The sequence below is a fragment of the Labeo rohita genome, chromosome 13 (assembly GCF_022985175.1).
Source record: "Labeo rohita strain BAU-BD-2019 chromosome 13, IGBB_LRoh.1.0, whole genome shotgun sequence".
Taxonomy (NCBI): domain Eukaryota; kingdom Metazoa; phylum Chordata; class Actinopteri; order Cypriniformes; family Cyprinidae; genus Labeo; species Labeo rohita.
In genome coordinates, this window is record NC_066881.1 from 18,116,403 (window position 1) to 18,134,291 (window position 17,889).

At 34.5% G+C, this 17,889-nt stretch overlaps 2 protein-coding genes across 8 annotated transcripts; one reads left to right on the forward strand and one right to left on the reverse strand.

Moving 5' to 3' along the window:
• Positions 1-531: 531 nt before the first annotated feature.
• On the forward strand, positions 532-8,502 carry pkd2l1 (polycystic kidney disease 2-like 1). The gene is made up of 15 exons (XM_051126408.1): positions 532-857; positions 1,213-1,326; positions 1,990-2,117; positions 3,620-3,873; positions 3,966-4,190; positions 4,525-4,753; positions 4,865-5,035; positions 5,128-5,309; positions 5,403-5,523; positions 5,616-5,714; positions 5,817-5,938; positions 6,027-6,144; positions 6,258-6,352; positions 6,936-7,074; positions 7,979-8,502. The coding sequence occupies exons 1-15, from the start codon at positions 566-568 to the stop codon at positions 8,147-8,149; spliced, it is 2,460 nt and encodes an 819-aa protein (XP_050982365.1). The 5' UTR covers positions 532-565; the 3' UTR covers positions 8,150-8,502.
• A 615-nt stretch (positions 8,503-9,117) lies between these two features.
• On the reverse strand, positions 9,118-17,723 carry tial1 (TIA1 cytotoxic granule-associated RNA binding protein-like 1). 7 transcript variants are annotated; one of them, XM_051126030.1, is made up of 12 exons: positions 17,552-17,723; positions 16,605-16,701; positions 16,184-16,282; positions 15,619-15,673; positions 15,424-15,511; positions 13,934-14,009; positions 13,524-13,632; positions 13,344-13,439; positions 13,163-13,247; positions 10,649-10,772; positions 10,377-10,516; positions 9,118-10,286 (listed from the first exon to the last, which is right to left on the reverse strand). In XM_051126030.1, the coding sequence occupies exons 1-12, from the start codon at positions 17,578-17,580 to the stop codon at positions 10,172-10,174; spliced, it is 1,113 nt and encodes a 370-aa protein (XP_050981987.1). In that variant the 5' UTR covers positions 17,581-17,723; the 3' UTR covers positions 9,118-10,171. The 7 variants fall into 7 exon arrangements, with proteins under 7 accessions (XP_050981987.1, XP_050981986.1, XP_050981991.1 ...); XM_051126029.1 differs by having other exon boundaries at positions 16,184-16,333; XM_051126034.1 differs by lacking the exons at positions 16,184-16,282; positions 16,605-16,701; positions 17,552-17,723 and adding exons at positions 14,442-14,509; positions 14,721-14,790 and having other exon boundaries at positions 15,619-15,651.
• Positions 17,724-17,889: the final 166 nt, after the last annotated feature.

Below are 17,889 nucleotides of genomic sequence, written 5' to 3' on the forward strand. Positions count from 1 at the left end.
TTTGAGAAGAATAAAATCAGAAATGCAAGTTTGTATCATGCAATTTTGAGGAAAAAACTATTCAGAATTGTGAGATAAAAAAGTCACAATAACCTTATTTTCAGTGCCATAACCTGTCTTCCATAGTAAACAGCTACTGCTGTCTAAATGCAAAGTAAATATTTTCAGGTAATATTTCAAGCATTTGTTTTCCATCTAGCACAATGACAAATAACAGCTAATAATTTAATTCTGGTAATAATTACCATTTCTGTGCATTCTTATTACGAAAGTATTCAACTCTGTTTCAGCACGTCTATAACAACGTGACGCAAATTCAGATTAGCTCTGTATTGTCTATAACAATATTCTAGAATCTCTAGCTTGTGTCTCAGTTTCCTTAATGGCAGGATTGTGTTTTTAATGGATCCGTGAACAAAAGACAAGCCCCTCCTTTCACAGAAGCACCGCTCAGCTCTATTCTAGAGGATTCAACGGGAAAGATATAAATACAGGTGGAGATTCTCCTCAAGCCAAAAGCCGCACTAGAGCAATTGCTGTTAAGTCCACCTCTCCACTGACCACAATGCATCACCTCAATAACCGCGCAGAGAATCAGCTCGGCAGCACAGTGGCGTGCGAGATGGAAAACTTTGGGAAAGGAGGCTGGGTGAATCAGGCCTACAGTGGCTCTCCTGCACCCATCAGACGCCCCATCAGCACTGTCTACAACCCTCAGCCCATGTTCCACACCTCTTTGGAGAACATGAACCAAATGACTATGCCTAACCCTTATTTGGCTGAGGATAAAGTGCGAACCAACCCTACAGAACAGAAGTCGTCTGGATGCTGCTCCTTTCTTTTAAGAGCTGTCAAAGGTAAGGGCGAACCATGCATTTGGCTGTTTTCCATTATATGTTTCTGGATTTGCTTAAGCTTGAAATTTGTAAGCTGTAATATTTTATTATTGTTGTTATTTCATATTACAATATTACATTACTATATTTAATTATTTCAATGTTATTTTTTTTCCCAACACAAATTACAAGTGTCTAAGTGTTCCTAATATTGTATTAATAATTTAAAATAAATAAAGTGAAATATTTTGTATGTTAAGCTGTAATATTTTAAAATTTAAATACACTTATACATTATTTTTTAAGGTTAATGACCAATAAATAAGTAAATAAATATATTATAAAAGTGCTTTTGTTTTGTGTTTTGGTTTGGTAGGACTGTGGGGAACTGCGCTAAGAAAGGACACAAAGGAAAATCCCGAGCTCAATGTCAAAGCAAATCTCAAAGAACTTCTCATCTATATTGTTTTCCTAGTGGATTTGTGCTTGTGTAAGTATTATGTTGATTGTATTATGTATTTATAGACCTATTCTCCCTGTCTGAATGATGTAAATAAATGGTTACCTTTTGCACAAACAGCTGTTCGGAGTTTGAAACCACTTTATGGATTAACTGACAATGGATAAATATAAAACTGTGAATATTAAGGTCAGATAGATCTCTTATTTCCATTAAAAACATTAGCATTTATAAATGTAAAACTGTTAAAGTGTTATTATCTTGCTCTTTTGTCTTTTTGATTGTACTGCATGTAATCCCATGGCTTTTCATTATACCGTGCTCTATTATGATGTGAGATGTATATCAGTCTAAGTGGTTGTTATAAAATGTCCTCTGCTCCCCCTGCGTTAAAACACTGCATTGTTCAGGGGAAAATTAGGCCTGAAAGGAACACAAGCGGGGCCCTGCTGATAAGAGCTCAGGTCAGGCAATTGCGGCTTTGTCTGTGCTGGAGTCACATTGTTCAAGGGGGCTATTTGTGTGCTCAAACAAATAACCCTCTGCAGCTTTCATGACGTGAGCACTGCTAATGGATGAAACTTGAATGAATTGATGTCCTTTATCTGTGCGACAGTGAATGGTGTAGCACGTCTGTGCAAAGTTCAATAAGTGATGTGATTGTTGACTGATTATAATCCTGTTCTCATGCAGTGACCTATGGCATGACCAGCAGCGCCACCTACTATTACACCAAAGCTATGACAGATCTCTTCGTGAATTTACCGGGTGCAAGTGGAATCAGCTTTTCCTCCATTGGCACCATGAATGATGTCTGGACAGTAAGTTTAACTGCTTTTCAGATGTGAATTTAAAGTATATTTATCTATAGAAGTATTACATCATTTTAATAATAAATGTTTGTCTTTTCCTGACAATTTTTTAAAGCACAATTTCTTCCAACACGAATTCCACATTTCGGATGTTGATAATATTGTTGATGCATTTTTTATGTAATTCATTAATAATTCATATTTCATGTTTTAAATATACTTATTTTAGTATTAAACAAATTTTATGTAATTCAGGTTATATTTATATTAGTGTTTTAATGTCTTAAATTAGTTGTTTTATATTGTTTACATAATATTTATGTAGTTTTAAGTATGTTTATTTAGTATTAAGAAAACATAATCATATACATACTTTAAGTATGAAATAAATTTAATAATACATCGGTCTTTGCCTAAACATATTGGCTAATATTTGTGGTTATTTTAATTATTGTAACTAAAACTAAAACAGAAATTAAAACCATAATTAAATCCCTTATTTTTTATGTAAAATAAAATTTAAAAACTGCTGCTAGCAGCATCACTGATTCTAATTTATATGTATATAATATATATATATATATATATATATACCATAAAAACTAATTAAAATGACAAAAAATGCACAAAAAAATGGAAATGTATTTAATTTATTGTTTTATATTGTTTACATAATATTTATGTGGTTTTAAGTGTTTATTTAGTATTAAAAACATAAAACAATCATATGAAATCACACCTTTTCAAATATTAAATATAGTCTATCAAATCATATCTTATCAAATATGAAAAAGTCTTTGCCTGGACATATTAGCTAATATTGTGATTATTATGGTTAACAAAAAATTAAACAGAAATTAAAACCATTAAAAAACATTATGTGAAATAAAATACAAAAATATAAAATTTTTTAAATCAGCTAGTTGCATTTCTGACTGTAATTTAGTAGTCAAATTTTAATATATGTGCATGTATAATATATAATAATATATAGTAATATGTATAATATTAGTAATTGTAAGTAATTAATGTATTATTTGTATTAGTGTTTTAATGTTTTAAATTTGTTGTTTTTTATTGTTTACATAATATTTATGTAGTTTTAAGTATGGTTATTTAAAAAAAAACATAAAAACATAATCATGTACTTACTTTAAGTATCAAATAAATGTAACAATAAATGTTTCTCTTTGCCTAGACATATTGGCTAATATTTGTGGTTATTATAGTTAACTAAACAGAAATTAAAACCATAAAAAATCCCTTATGTGTTATGTGAGATAAAATATAACAAAAAATAATTCAGATAGTTGCATTTCTGATTTCTAATTCTGTAATTTAGTAGTCTTATTTTAACATAGGTGTTTATATAATAATATAGTATGTATAATATTAGTATTTTGTGTAATTCATGTAATATTTGTATATATAAATGTTTTTCTATGCACAGGACAGATCCAAAACAGCATCACAGTCCCTCTGACTATCATTTTTATCTCTAATCTTTGCAGTACATGGAGGGCCCGTTACTTGACAGCCTGTACTGGACAAAGTGGTACAATGATGAGCCCCTTCCAAATGGAAATCAATCCTTCATTTACTATGAGAACATGTTGTTAGGAGTCCCTCGTGTTCGACAGCTCAAGGTAAAGAACAACTCCTGCAAGGTGCACAAAGACTTCCAGCAGGAGATCACGGACTGTTTCGATGTGTACAGCGACAAGAAGGAGGATGACAGCGTGTTTGGACTGATCAACGGAACAGCGTGAGTGACATTTATGATTAGCAGCAGTCATATTTCTCTCGTCAGGGGTTGAAATGTATTTATTCATTAAATATAATCTCATTGTTCCTCAGCTGGCAGTACCACTCAGAAAAAGAGATCAAAGGTTCGAATCACTGGGGGTTACTGGCCACATACAGCGGAGCAGGATATTATCAAGACCTGGCAAAGACCAAAGAGGAGAGCGCTGCCATCCTGGCGGACCTCAATGACAACCTGTGGCTCGATCGTGGAACTCGGGCTCTTTTCATTGACTTCACTGCGTACAATGCCAACATCAATCTCTTCTGCGTTATAAGGTTCTTGACCCAAATCAACATCACAGAAGCATTACATGTTTTGCTCCTGTTCTGCATGTCCAATAATAATAAAATGTCTACATCTGTTATTTAACATAAACTGTCCTTTTCAGTGTACAAGGCAGACCAAAAATATTTCATTTCTAAATGCCTAGGATTATTTAATTATTATATTTATATATTTTAAATAAATCAATAAATATAAAATGTAAAAATTATAATAAAATAAAAATTACAAAAATTAAATATAAAATAGTAATCTGATGTCATTTATTATTTTATTGCATTTTCTTTTTAAATAAAACAATAAAAAAATCTTTTCTTCTTCCTTTAGATTAGTGGTTGAATTTCCAGCTACTGGTGGAGCAATTCCATCCTACCAGATCCGTACAGTAAAGCTAATTCGTTACGTCACCACGTGGGATTACTTCATCGTCGGCTGTGAGATCGTCTTCTGTGTCTTCATACTCTACTACATTGTGGAGGAGATTCTAGAATTCCGAATCCACAAACTCTCCCATTTCAACAGCATCTGGAACATTCTAGATATAGTGGTGATACTGGTAGGAGAGAAACAGATCATATCAAACATTCTGGTCATAATAATCAACAAATCATCATATAATTTGGTAAACAAGAGCAGACTCTAGTAACTCCGTGCTTTTTTTTAACAGCTTGCTGTGGTGGCAATAGTCTTCAGTGCATTTCGGACCATCAAAGTGGATGAGTTACTCGGAAACCTTCTAGAAAAACCTGACATTTATGCGGATTTTGAGTTTCTAGCATTTTGGCAAACCCAATACAACAACATGAATGCAGTCAATTTATTTTTTGCTTGGATTAAGGTAATATTTTACAAACTGTATAAACTGTAAGGTTAAGTTTCAAATGTATAGAGTGACCCATTTTAATATTATAATGGCTTCAATTTTTGCAGATCTTCAAGTACATCAGTTTCAATAAGACGATGACCCAGCTTACGTCCACACTGGCTCGCTGTGCATTAGACATCTTCGGATTCGCCATTATGTTCTTCATTGTGTTCTTTGCATATGCTCAGCTGGGTTACCTGCTCTTTGGAATGGAAGTTGAAACATTCAGCACATTTAATAAGTGCATGTAAGGGTGTTTTTATTATTTGCGTGTGTTTACTGGGTCAGTCAGAAGCATTAGGAAAATGTATGTTAATTCCATTATTTCTCCTCTCTGCAGTTTCACACAATTTCGAATCATCCTTGGAGATTTCGATTATGATGCCATTGACAGAGCGAACAGAGTCCTTGGACCAATATACTTTTTCTCCTACGTGTTCTTTGTCTTCTTTGTGTTACTGGTAAGTTCTTCAGATGCATGAGATTAAATAATTGTTTGGTCTAAATCATAAGTGCCTGTTTATCAATTAACCTGATGAACTGAATTTAACAGAACATGTTTTTGGCCATCATCAATGACACATACTCTGAGGTGAAGTCAGAACTTGCTTCTCAGAAAGATGAGTTCCATATTTCAGATCTCATCAAACAGGTACACATACACTATTACACTTATGTTTCAAAAAGCTGTGTAACCACCACAAAAACCAACACTATTGTGATTTGCGTGTGGAAAATTATGCTTTAATTTCAGAGTTATGAGAAAACCTTCATGAAGCTGAAACTTAAAAAGGAAAAGATCTCTGATGTTCAGAAAGCCCTGGATTCGGGTTCAAGTGAGCTGCAGTTTAAAGATTTCAGGGATGCTCTGAAAGAGTAAGTCTCAGGTGAAACACTAACATATTCATGTAAAACAGCGATGTGGAAGAATTTATGTATTCTGGTTGTGTGTCTCGAATTTCAGGATGGGTCATGCTGACCATGAGATCTCAGCCACTTTCTCCAGATTTGACCAAGATGGGAACCAGACTTTGGACAAGCAGGAGCAGGAGAGAATGAAACAAGAGCTGGAGGAAAAAAGGGTCTGTTTGATTTATTTCCTGCATGGGCTGGTTTGGCAAGTTCATTTATCATGGTGACATTAATCTAATATGGAATTAAGATTTTTAATATTCATTTTCTAATCTTCTCTTAGGACGCACTGAATGAAGAGCTTCGTAATCTCGAAAACAGTGTTGAATCAGCAGAGGACCACAGAGAAAAGACAGTTCATCCAGAGGTCTTTCAGAGGTTTGTGCTTACAAACATTGTTTCTCAGTGTTGTTTTACTCTTACTTACATTCTATTATAGTATTTATTATTAAAGCAATAAGCCCCAAGAAGCCGTGATTTACAGTGAATTTATAACAGCTAAGGGGTGTTGTTAGGCACAAAGTGAACAGCTATAACAGCTAAAACCCTCTTAGCTGTTATAAATTCACTGTAAAGCACGGCTTTACAGGGCGTATTGCTTTTATAAAATGGTATAAAATAAAGCAGAGCAAATAAATTGTAATATTAATAAAAACAGTATTCTTCCACCAAACAATGTAGTTCCTCAGAAACGGTTGTGGTGGCAACAAAGTATTTGTTTATGATGTTTTAATGTTTCTATTTAGCATCTTTTTTTTTTTTTACATTTAGCAACATTTTCAGTTTCCAAGTTTTTAATTAATGTATAATTGATTTCAGTGTAGTTTAAGTTAACAGTTACCACTGCTCATGTATGCATGGCTTTAGATGTAGATACATTTCAGGCTGATGCTGTAGTGGATTTCTGACTTGATATGTTTATTTATGTTATATATATTGTTATTTTGATTTTTCATTCCAGGCTGGTTCACAAAGTTGCTCAGCTTGAAAATGCTGTGATCACCATATCATCCAAACTGGATGTTATCATGGAGAAAATTAGATTTCAGACATTCAGCACAGACAACAAAGACATGGATAGACAGACGACTAGAGATGATGTGAGTTTTTAGACATCAGACTTTTTTTAATAAATTCAGATATACACTACCAGTCAAAAGTTTTTGAACAGTAAGATTTTTAATGTTTTTAAAGTAGTCTATTCTGATCACCAAGCCTGCATTTATTTGATCCAAAGTACAGCAGAAATATTTTGATATGTTTTTACTGTTTAAAATAACTGTTTTCTATTTTAATATATTTTTAAATGTAATTTACTCATGTGATTTCAAAGCTGAATTTTCAACATTACTCCAGTCACACAATCCTTCAGAAATCATTCTAATATTCTGATTTGCTGCTCAAAAACATTTATTATTATGTTAAAACAGCTGAGTAGAATTGTTTCATGTTTCTTTGATAAATAGAAAGTTCAGAAGCATTTATCTGAAATAGAAAACCAAAATATTAATTTCTATCATTTCTTTTGGTATCGTGTATAATGTAACAAAAGCTTTTTATTTCCAATGTTGATCATTGGATCTTTCTATTCATCAAAGAATCCTGAAAAAAAAAATACTCAGTTGTTAAATATTAAATATGGATAATAATAATAAAAAATGTTTCTTGAACAGCTAATCAGCATATAAGAATGATATGAAAGATCATGTGACACTAGACTGGAGTAATGATGCTGAAAATTAAGCTTTGTTCACAGGAATAAATTTCATTTAAAATATATTCAAACAGAAAGCAGTTATTTTAAATAGTAAAAACATTTCAAAATATTTCTGCTTTTGCTGTATTTTGGATCTAGAACAGAATTCTTTACAAAACAAAACTCTTACTGTACAAAAACTTTTTACTGTAAAATTTTTAATTTACAAATAAACAACTAAATAGTATTACATACATGAATCATGCGTATATTATAGAAAATAAATAAGCCATGCTGTATTGTGACAGGAATCAAGACCGGCTTCAGGAGGGAATATTCAGGTAAACCTGGAAAGAGCCTTGGCTCAGGGACCACCATCCTGGTCATTAGCTGCTCCGATGGGGAATTTGAGGAATCGTTTGTACCCGGAAGTGGGATGGCCAGTCGTCACTGAGAACAGTAGTTCTGCACGTCACTGATTCATGAAAACCCAAGTTTAAAGCTGACTAATAATAGGCTTCATCTAAGCCTGGTTCTGTGGATAAACACACCCGGAATGTGACAGTAGAGAGGAAGGTATTACTGTAGAATAGGCATAGTACTCTGTTACCAGCGACACAGAAATATATCTGTTTAACATGCAGTTACTGTGGGAAATAAGTGGCGATATGATTGACAGTCTGATTATCTTCCACTTCGAAACTTGATTAATGTTAAGCACAGTGTAACTGATGTATTGTGGTGTGTAAAATACATTTCCTTCTGGGAGTTTCAACTATATCAGGCCTGTGTTAACTATTCGTCTGCTGTTCCTTCCAACTGAAGAATTAATTTTCATGACTACTATGAAACAAATTCTTTTGTAATCTCATTGCTAACAGACTCTTTCCAATCATATAGTATGGAAACTTCACTGAGAGCTAAATTTAGTGAGAATAGAGTCACTGTGTTACATTAGACATATTATGAAAAGTCATCAGTGAAATGTGTATTACAGTCTTTGGAAAGTTAATATACACTTTTTTCCTTAAGCTCTTTCTTTACTTTGATATGAACCTCTTGTACATGTAATTTAAACTATTGTAGTTTATACATTAATCTTGAAACAATATTGCTTGTATATTTAAAAAGATATTTATATTTATGTATTATTTACCTCTTTCTTCTTTCCTAATTATAAGCAAATAAATAATTTCAACTGCAAAACAAATGGTTCTTACTACGTTGAAACCAGACCATAATTCTGTTTAGATAAAAAGAAAGAAGAAAACCATTTTTTGTCCAATGGTTCATTTATTGAGACTCATTTAGACTAAAAAGAAAACTCGAAATGCTAAGTTGTATTCAAACATTTCTGCCTTTTACATTCAATGCTTTGAGCAACCTCAATATTATGGTTTGAAACATGCAATTCCTTAACATCCCCGGGGGGGGGGGACCAAAAAAAAAAAAAAAAAAAAATCCAAACCTTTTCTCTGGCTACTCAAAAATGGCACACATATTTGTTAAAACAGCAAAGGGACAAATTTACAGTAGGCTCTAAAAGAAATCATACAGCTCTCTATGAGGGTCTCAAAGTGTTCAACTGAAATATGTGTATGACTGAGCAAAAATTAAGGCTTGCTTGTACACGTGTAACGTTTGTCTGACATACGCTGCTTAGTTCCGCAAAAGTCCGTCGAATAGAGCGCATGCTTTGAAACCCTTATTCCAGGCCAAGATATCAAAAGATATTTACAGGTATGGCCATTATGACCCTTTCTCCATAGTGAATGGGAGAGATTTCACTGTCCGTAAATTGGAGTAAAAAGATACATTATACACACAGTATCAAAGAGCTCTAGAATCGGAGGAGAACGGGGAGCTAATGTGGATTAAATATACACCACTGCACATAGAAATTCATTTACACGTCAACATTTACAAGACACAGGTCCAATGAACCCCCAAAAAGTGCCTTTACTTACATTTGTTTGCCAAGTCAGAATGCAGAATGAAAGGTTTTTTTTTGTTGCTATTTGTTGTGTTTTTGTACAAAATTCAAAGTCCATACTGTAATGAACAAGCAAATGCATGATCAGCTATTTAGGAAGAGAAAAAAAAAGAAGAAAAGAAAATACTTAGTTCAAAAAACCATTTACACCATGGGCTTTCTGCAATGTACCTGTGAACTTCCTGAAGCTGGGATTTAAGGGAAAAATCAGCAGTTTTCCTCAAGATATGCAGTAAAAAAGGGTGGTGGGCAAGTGATACAATACATCTTCAATTCCACTAAAACAGGAATACATCTTGCGAGTGAATTTAGATTTCCATTGAAGGCGCTTAACTCAATTGCCTCTTTAATCTAAATTTGAATCTTTACAACAAAGCGATTCCTGCTTCAGATCCAAAGCTTGTAGAGAAAAAGATGATGTGCATCTATTAGTCTTTAGCAACCCTCTCTTTGAGAGCAGGATCTAAAGAAGTGTGAGAGGCGTGTGTTATGAAGAACCAAGGTCACATCACTGTGTCTGGTATCCGGCCATTCCAAAGTTAGCCTGGTTCATCACTGGGCCAGGCTGAGCCTGAGAGGGTTGCGTCCCAAAACCTCCCACCCAGGCTGGGGACTGTGATTGTCTAGAATGAAAAATAAAAAAGTGGATGTAAACTCTTTCAAGTTCTGCATAGATAAATCATCATATATAACTCATAAATATGGAAACTTACTCTACACCAAATCCTTGCTGATTCCATGTTTGCCCGTACATTCCATATGATGGCACTTGCCAGCCGTTCGTCATGTACTGACCGTATTGTTGTGGATTGCCGTACATTTGATTCCAGTGTCCCCACTGACCGTACTCCATCTGTGAATGCAGAATCAAGAATTTAGGCTTAACTGTGAAAACAAATGCTGGCCTAATTCAAACTATGTCAGAATGGGAAGGACTTAATACCACATTATAATGATAATAATAAAGCAAATTCATGAGAATTACCGGCTGGACATTTTTGGCCATATCAGGTGACTCTTTGCCCCAGTAGCACTTCACAACATGACCTTCGATGGTGGTACCATTCACTGAGACGATTGCATGAGCAGCACTTTCATGAGAGGAGAACCTGAGAGAAAATGATGCTGGTGTATGAAGAAATGTGAAGAACACAGCAATCCTATTGTTTACAACAACAACAAAAAAAATCTTGGACTGTCTTTGTCACCATGGGGCTAAATTATCTTGATGCTCCCTTTAAAGGAGACATTCAATTCCAGAATGAATATTCCTGATTTTCCTACTCTCCCCCATCATCCAAGATTCATGGTTTTCTTTCTTCTGTGAAAAGAAAATTAAGTTTTCTGCGGAAAAATTTTGAGGGTCCAAATTGCAGTTTCACTGCAGCTTCAAAGGGCTCTACACGATCCCAGGCGAGGAATAAGGGTCTTATCTAGTGAAACAATCAGTCATTTAAAGGGGAAAACAAAAAACAAAGTTTAACCACAAATGCTCATCTTGCACTAGCTCGACCTCACGTATTACACAATCACGCAAGCAAAGAAAGTCAAATGCTCTTTACAAAAATAAAAATAAGACTTTTTCGGTCTTGACTACCTCTTTTCCCCCAAAGTGATAATGTGCATCGCAGAGCTAGTGCAAGACGAGCATTCGTGGTTAATAAGTATACAATTTTTTTTTTTAGAAAAGGAGCAATCGTTTTGCTAGATAAGACCCTTATTCCTCGGCTGGGATTGTGTTTGAAGTTTGAAGTGTTTGAGTTTGAAGCTGCATTGAAACTGCAATTTGGACCTTCAACCTGTTGGCTTTCACTTAAGTCCACTACATGGAGAAAAATCCTGGAATGTTTTCCTCAAAAACCTTAATTTCTTTGTGAGTGAAGAAAGAAAGACATGAACATCTTGGATGACATGGGGGTAAATTATCAGAAAATCTTTCTGGAAGTAAACTTCTCCTTCAACTAGAAACATTTCTTTTTATTAATGATTATTATTAATAATATTTATTAATGTATTTATTGTAACTACACAGTGTTTCCCCTGCCATTATATTAGGGGGAGTGGCCCGCCCCCCTTGAAAGTCAAGTTAATTTTTTTTTGTTTTATTTTCTATATAGCACCAGATCACAACCAAAGTCATTTAAGGTTACCTTTCCTATAGAACAGGTCTACACCTTGTTCTTTTATTAAACAAACTAAATGGTCTTATGTTATTTACGTGACGGCATGTCATTTTTGTCTGTACATGGACGCGCATTTACAATTTCTCCTCCACAAAAACGCGGACGGGATCGCAGAGTCCACTCATAAAAACGGAATTTACTCTATTGCGCAGAATGCTGCGAAATTTGTAAATTTTTGGATGAATAAATCAAAATTGGGTCTGTCACTTAATTCGAATCGTGATATGGACTAATGTCGTGAATATTAAAATACAAAAAGACTTCTGCATGTTCCATGAATTCTGCACGTTCCATTTGGCTCTGTATGAATGTATGAATGGCGGAAACACAGTTTTGTTTACTACAAAAATACTGAAGCACACGTGAGGCTTGCCGTGATTTTCAGCCTCTGCGTCTCATTATATGACGACATGAACTTTGTCTCCAGAGCTGCTGTGAGAGTCATGTGAATTTTACCATTTCATTTGCGAAAACTAGCATCATATCATGCTGTATACACACAGAAACTTCACAGCACCCTGTCAAAATAAGTAGTGTATAGTGTAAATAAGTATGGTTTAATGTGTAACAGAAATATATTACTCTTTTATTACTTTTGTATAGTATAAATGTATGTCTTTACATATTTGTATTTCTGGTCAATTTAAATAAAACAATTAAATGATAAAAATAAATATTACAACCAGATTAACCACTTAATTGTAGAAAAAAAACTATTATTAAAACTTTAGTCTTCATTTGATTCAAAATAAATGTTTAATGCCTTCATTTGATTATCAAAAAAAAATTACAACAAAAATTTCTGAAGGAAAAAAAAAAGAAAAAGAAAGAAAGAAAAGGATTGGCCGTGTTGTTTAAAATTTTGAAATTGAGAGTTTTGGACTTTTTTCCCCCACTGAAATAAATGTTTTTGTTATTATACAGAGAGTGAAGTACCGAAAAAAAAAAAGAAGCTTTTTTTTTAAAGCCTTAGATGTATCACAAAACTAAGAGGGTGACATTCTTTTTTTGCATCATTTTATGCTGCCCCCTGTTGGGAAAATTGTGAAATATTAGGCTGACATTTGGCCTTTTTAATATCAGCATTTTGCTTTTTCCATCACTAAATTATTACTATTATGTACAACTGGTATAATGAGTCATCAGCCACTCTGCTCTCTATGCGTCAGCCCTTAATAGTCAACCATGATAAGCAACCATTAATTAATGTCTTGCAACATAATTACAGGTGCTTGTACAATATTTAACATTACACAGATTGTAGACAAACTGTCTAGATATAACAAAACTAAAACAGAGGAATAACAGATTGATACCTGATAAAAGAATAACCCTTCTCTGGAAAAACTCTGATCTCCATTATCTGTCCGAAAGGAGAAAACGTCTGTCGCATAAGGTGTTCTGTTTGAAGAGAACAGTGTTAAGAACAAAGCACTAAGAACGAGCATGCATGCTAATACTCAGAACGGGAGAGTAAAAGGGCAAGTGCACACGTACCTGTGAGACCTGACTGAATGCCACCGCAGTACACTGTGCAGTTCTGAGGGCTTGACTGGTTCACCACCTCATCAAATCTCAGCTGCTTGGAGCTATCTGAAAGTTTAGTTATGTTAATTCAGCTCAACTCTAAAGACAGCAAACAAATGACAGATAAGAGTGGATCAAAACGCAGCTTACTGTCTTGCACGCTCTTGGGGGCTGGTGGTTTCCGAGTTGCCCAGTTAGTCCGGATTTGCCGTCCACCGAGCCACTGACCCCCCATGTGTACTATGGCATTCTCAGCATCCTAGAAAAGAAGAAACAACAGACTTAACAAACAAACAAACTTAAAGCAAAACTAAAATATAATCTCTCAGCAACATTTCTAGTCTTTCATTAGTTCATCTGTATAATTACGAACTACCCACATAAATGTTCTTAACTGCTATTACTAAACTGACTAAAATCTTACACTCAAACAGAAAACAACTCTAACAGTCTGTTTCATTCCAGTAGATTGAATATCTGTAATACTACAGCTATAGTATGAATTGTAGTAAACAGAAATAGAATAACCTTCACTCTGTGTTCCTGTACTGGAGCCTTACCAGTTTGTTATAGAAGGACACAAATCCATACCCCTTTGATTTCCCTGTTGTCATATCCTTCACCACTCGTGCATCCCTGCAAGAAAAACGTAACAACGGAAAAGTCAGTCCATTGACGGCTTGCTAGAGACTCTTAAAAAAGAAAGGAACCACACACACACTGTACTGAGAAACACTGTTGTAATATCCTAAATTACGCTAAGAAATCTTTACAAGTCTAACAACTTCTGCATATTCTCTTCATTACTGGTAAAAAAACAAATATAAAACAAAAAAACAAGTACAAGTCATGCAACCTACACTACTGCATGTATATTTAAAATCTCCTTCAAAGATTTCAACTTTTCCTGTGACACAACATAATGATCCAATCTTCATCTTAATCACTAGTACTTAAATCACTCATATCAATGTCATTACCATGCATTCCTAATTTGAACAGCTGTCTCTAATTCTACTCAAGAGTACATAGAAATATCAAAAGAGAAAAAGGAATTAAACGGCATACATGGCCTGTTAACAGATTTCGTTATTTTTCCTGGTCAATTCTTTACCACCAATATGGAGTTTGGGAAGCTGCAAATTTCGAGAAATTAACATTTTCAGAATTTTAGGAGAATCAAACTATCAACACAACTAGGAAAACCATCATAAAACAATGTTTGCAAGCAAATATTCAAGAATGTAATCTGAGGTTTGTTAAAAGTCTACACTACGTCAGCGTTAATAGGAAAATTCTGCAGTATACAAATATGAAAAGCAAAGAGTAAATAGAAAAAAAATCTACATCTGAGTTCCCAGAGTGCACAGTTCCTTGCTGTTAGCCTTCAAGCTCCTGTCCAATCCTATGAGCATTTCTGTAAAATAACCAGAGCTCTATTAACTGACACTCAGAGCTAAAAGGAGATTTTGCAGAGTAGCAGTGTATCATGTTCTGTGTTGACAACTAAAATTTTTACTTTTTAGATAAATCAAAACTACTTACCAATTTCGGAAAAGTTGTGAAGATTAGTGATGAAAAATTTTAAGGTGCACTTTACAAAACGATTCGGGGACACAATATTGACTATACTGCTCTGAGCTTGCTGATAATACCCAGTATGGGTATCTTAAATTTAACCCAAAATATGGTCTCTAAAACACTATGACAAACAACTGTGCAGGTTTAAAATCTGTAGACATGAAAGCGTCTTATAGGTTTCGTTACTGACAGCTAATCCCAGCACAAATGACAAATGCAAATCTTTGCATCAACATATTACCAAATCAAATAAATGTGTTAAGAACTACCAACAATGACTTAAAAAAAGTACTTAAAAAAATAAATAAACAAAAAAATATTTCAAACTGTTTCCATGGTTTTAGGAAAACAGGGATTAAAAATAATATCTAGAGATCATCTGGTTCAAAGTAAGCACACACCACCACTTGATATTATTGAGACAAAAGAAAATATATTCCACAAAAGGGTGTGACTTCTGGGAACTTACGAGATTTTCCCAAAGGGTGCGAATGCAGCTCTGATGTCATCGGTTGTGATCTCAGGGCTCAAATCTCCCACAAAAACATGAAAGTGATCTGCAGAAGAATAGCATTCAACACATGTAATTACATTTAAGAAGATCGAACTTGGGGGAAAAAAAATAAAAAAAAAACTACTTTTGACACATTATGAAAGAACTTACTGGATGTGTCTTTCTTCTGACTGCTAGGAGTGGTTGCCCAATTTACCTTGACTTCCTGTTAATAAAATACACTTCTTTAAAGCATTGTCTTTGGAAGGGTGCCATGCTTCTCAGTAAATCATTAAAAGGATAGTTCACCCAAAAGTTACAATTCTGTTATTAATTACTCACCTTCAAACCAAACCTGTAAGACCTTCGTTCATCTTTGAAACACAAATTAGGATATTTCTGATGAAAACCGAGAGCTTTCTGACCCTCCTTAGACAGCAAGGGTCCTACCACATTTAAGGCCCAGAAAGGTAGTAAGGACATTGTTAAAATCATCCATGTGCTGAACACGTGCCACAACCGTGGTAGGAACCTTGCTGTCTATGTAGGATCAGAAAGCTCTCGGATTTCATCTAAAATATCTTAATTGGTGTTCCTAAAATGAGTCTTACGGGTTTGGAACGACATGAGGGTGAGTAATTAATGACAGAATTTGCATTTTTGGGTCATCTATCCCTTACTTAAACCACACTAATCTTCTTATACTCATCTAATGAAACAATGCCACAAGATGTACCTTTCCCAAAATCTTCCTTCCGTTCATAGCGGCCAAAGCAGCTGCGGCGTCTCTGTGTTCAAAGAACTCCACAAAGCAATACGGATCATTGCTAGTATGCTGCAAAACAGAAAATCCAATAGAGTTCACCTTCCTGCTGCTATCGGATTGCTGAGAAGAAAAGCCAGGAAAATATATTATTGCAAAGTCATGGGTATTGTGTGGAAGACTGTTTAATATTTGCTGTCGCCATTTTGGTGTGATTTTAAGAAAATGCAAGAAATGATGATTTAATATCCTAGGATAATTTTCAAAGCAAATTCCAAATATTGATGCTAACATAGAGTTTGACAGGAATTTCCACACAAACCCATTTACACTGACAAACTAAAGAACATTTCAGGGAACATTTGAAAAAGTGTAATTTGTGATGGATGTTTACCTCTGTTATCATTTTACAACTTTTACATGGCCCAATCTGAGTGAATAACTGAAGAATCAAGTTCTCCGTTACATCTCTTGAAAGATTCCCCACATAGCTGGAAATGCAGATAATACATGTTAAAAAGATATAAACAAGAAAAGATTACCCCACACCATTTAAGCACATAATATCACATTAGATGATTTTGCATTTTAATCAGATCATCTATTCTAGGTGTTTTTCCAAAAAAAAAAAAAAAAAAAAAAAAAAAAAAAAAAAAAAGTATGTCTATGAGCCAGGCATAGATCTGACAGCTCCTTCATGCCCAAATGACCTCAGAACAACCGGAACACACATTACCCTCAAAACTAAACTAATGAAATTGTGCGACTGTTAAACATCGACTAAACTCAAAAAACATTTTTTATCCTACAGTGTAATACCAAACAGAAAATTCATACTTCTAGAAAAGCCAGCAGGCCTGAAATTAGATAACAGGCCTTCACTAAAACAGCAGACAATGACATACTCGTTCAAACACATGGACACCTAATATGGTCGTTTAATGATGTACATACTAAATCAATATACCATAACTTATGAAATACAACTCAAATTTAGCTATGCTCTTTATATGTGCTTTGTATTTAATTGTTTTGATAAACAACCGGTTCGTCTAATTAGCCGCTAGCTTAGCTTAAGCATGCTACGGCTACATATGTTTCCCACAACCGCCGGAAAAAGTTTAAAGCATTTCAATCGCTCTTCTGTAGGTAATGCGAGCGATAATGACTGACCGAAACTCTACCTATTATAAACGGTGATTACTAACAACATATGATGTCAAAAACGTTGGTAGGACGTCGTTTTTGGCGCTAGCTGTTAGATAGAAGTGTGTCAGTAGTGCTGTAGATTGATCGGTTATTCACTGAGCACTGACGGGGTTTGTGTTTTCAGCTACTTACAGGGTTTTTGGGTGGCTCTCGTCTTCCATTCTTGGATGCCGGAAGGAGTGCTAACAAAAATTGTTTTCAGTATCTCAGATGTGGTTTATTTTTAGGATGAACAATACTGGACTGGTGTTACTTTCAATCTTGAGTAGAAAATGGCGGAACCCGGCTAGTCAGGAAGACAATCACTGCGCATGCGCAGAAACAGCCGGGTTTTGGAGGACGACGGATCTGACAGGAAAGGGGAGTGTGACTAAATCACCTTGTTTGTGTGAATGCAGGTGTGAATATGTCATTTATCACAGGTATTTTACTTGATAATTTGACCTTGCAGGTTATTTACTTGTATGCTT

What these genes read in the sequence shown, in the direction of transcription:
- pkd2l1 (XM_051126408.1), top strand. Translation starts at nt 566, where the DNA reads ATGCATCACCTCAATAACCGCGCAGAGAATCAGCTCGGCAGCACAGTG. An exon ending in TCTTTTAAGAGCTGTCAAAG is followed by an intron (nt 858 to 1,212) that starts GTAAGGGCGAAC and finishes TTGGTTTGGTAG; the next exon opens with GACTGTGGGGAACTGCGCTA. An exon ending in GACAGACGACTAGAGATGAT is followed by an intron (nt 7,075 to 7,978) that starts GTGAGTTTTTAG and finishes GTATTGTGACAG; the next exon opens with GAATCAAGACCGGCTTCAGG.
- tial1 (XM_051126029.1), bottom strand. Translation starts at nt 17,580, where the DNA reads ATGGAAGACGAGAGCCACCCAAAAACCCT. An exon ending in GAGAGCCACCCAAAAACCCT is followed by an intron (nt 16,702 to 17,551) that starts GTAAGTAGCTGA and finishes CTGCATTTCCAG; the next exon opens with CTATGTGGGGAATCTTTCAA. An exon ending in CATTCAGTCAGGTCTCACAG is followed by an intron (nt 13,248 to 13,343) that starts GTACGTGTGCAC and finishes CTCTTCAAACAG; the next exon opens with AACACCTTATGCGACAGACG.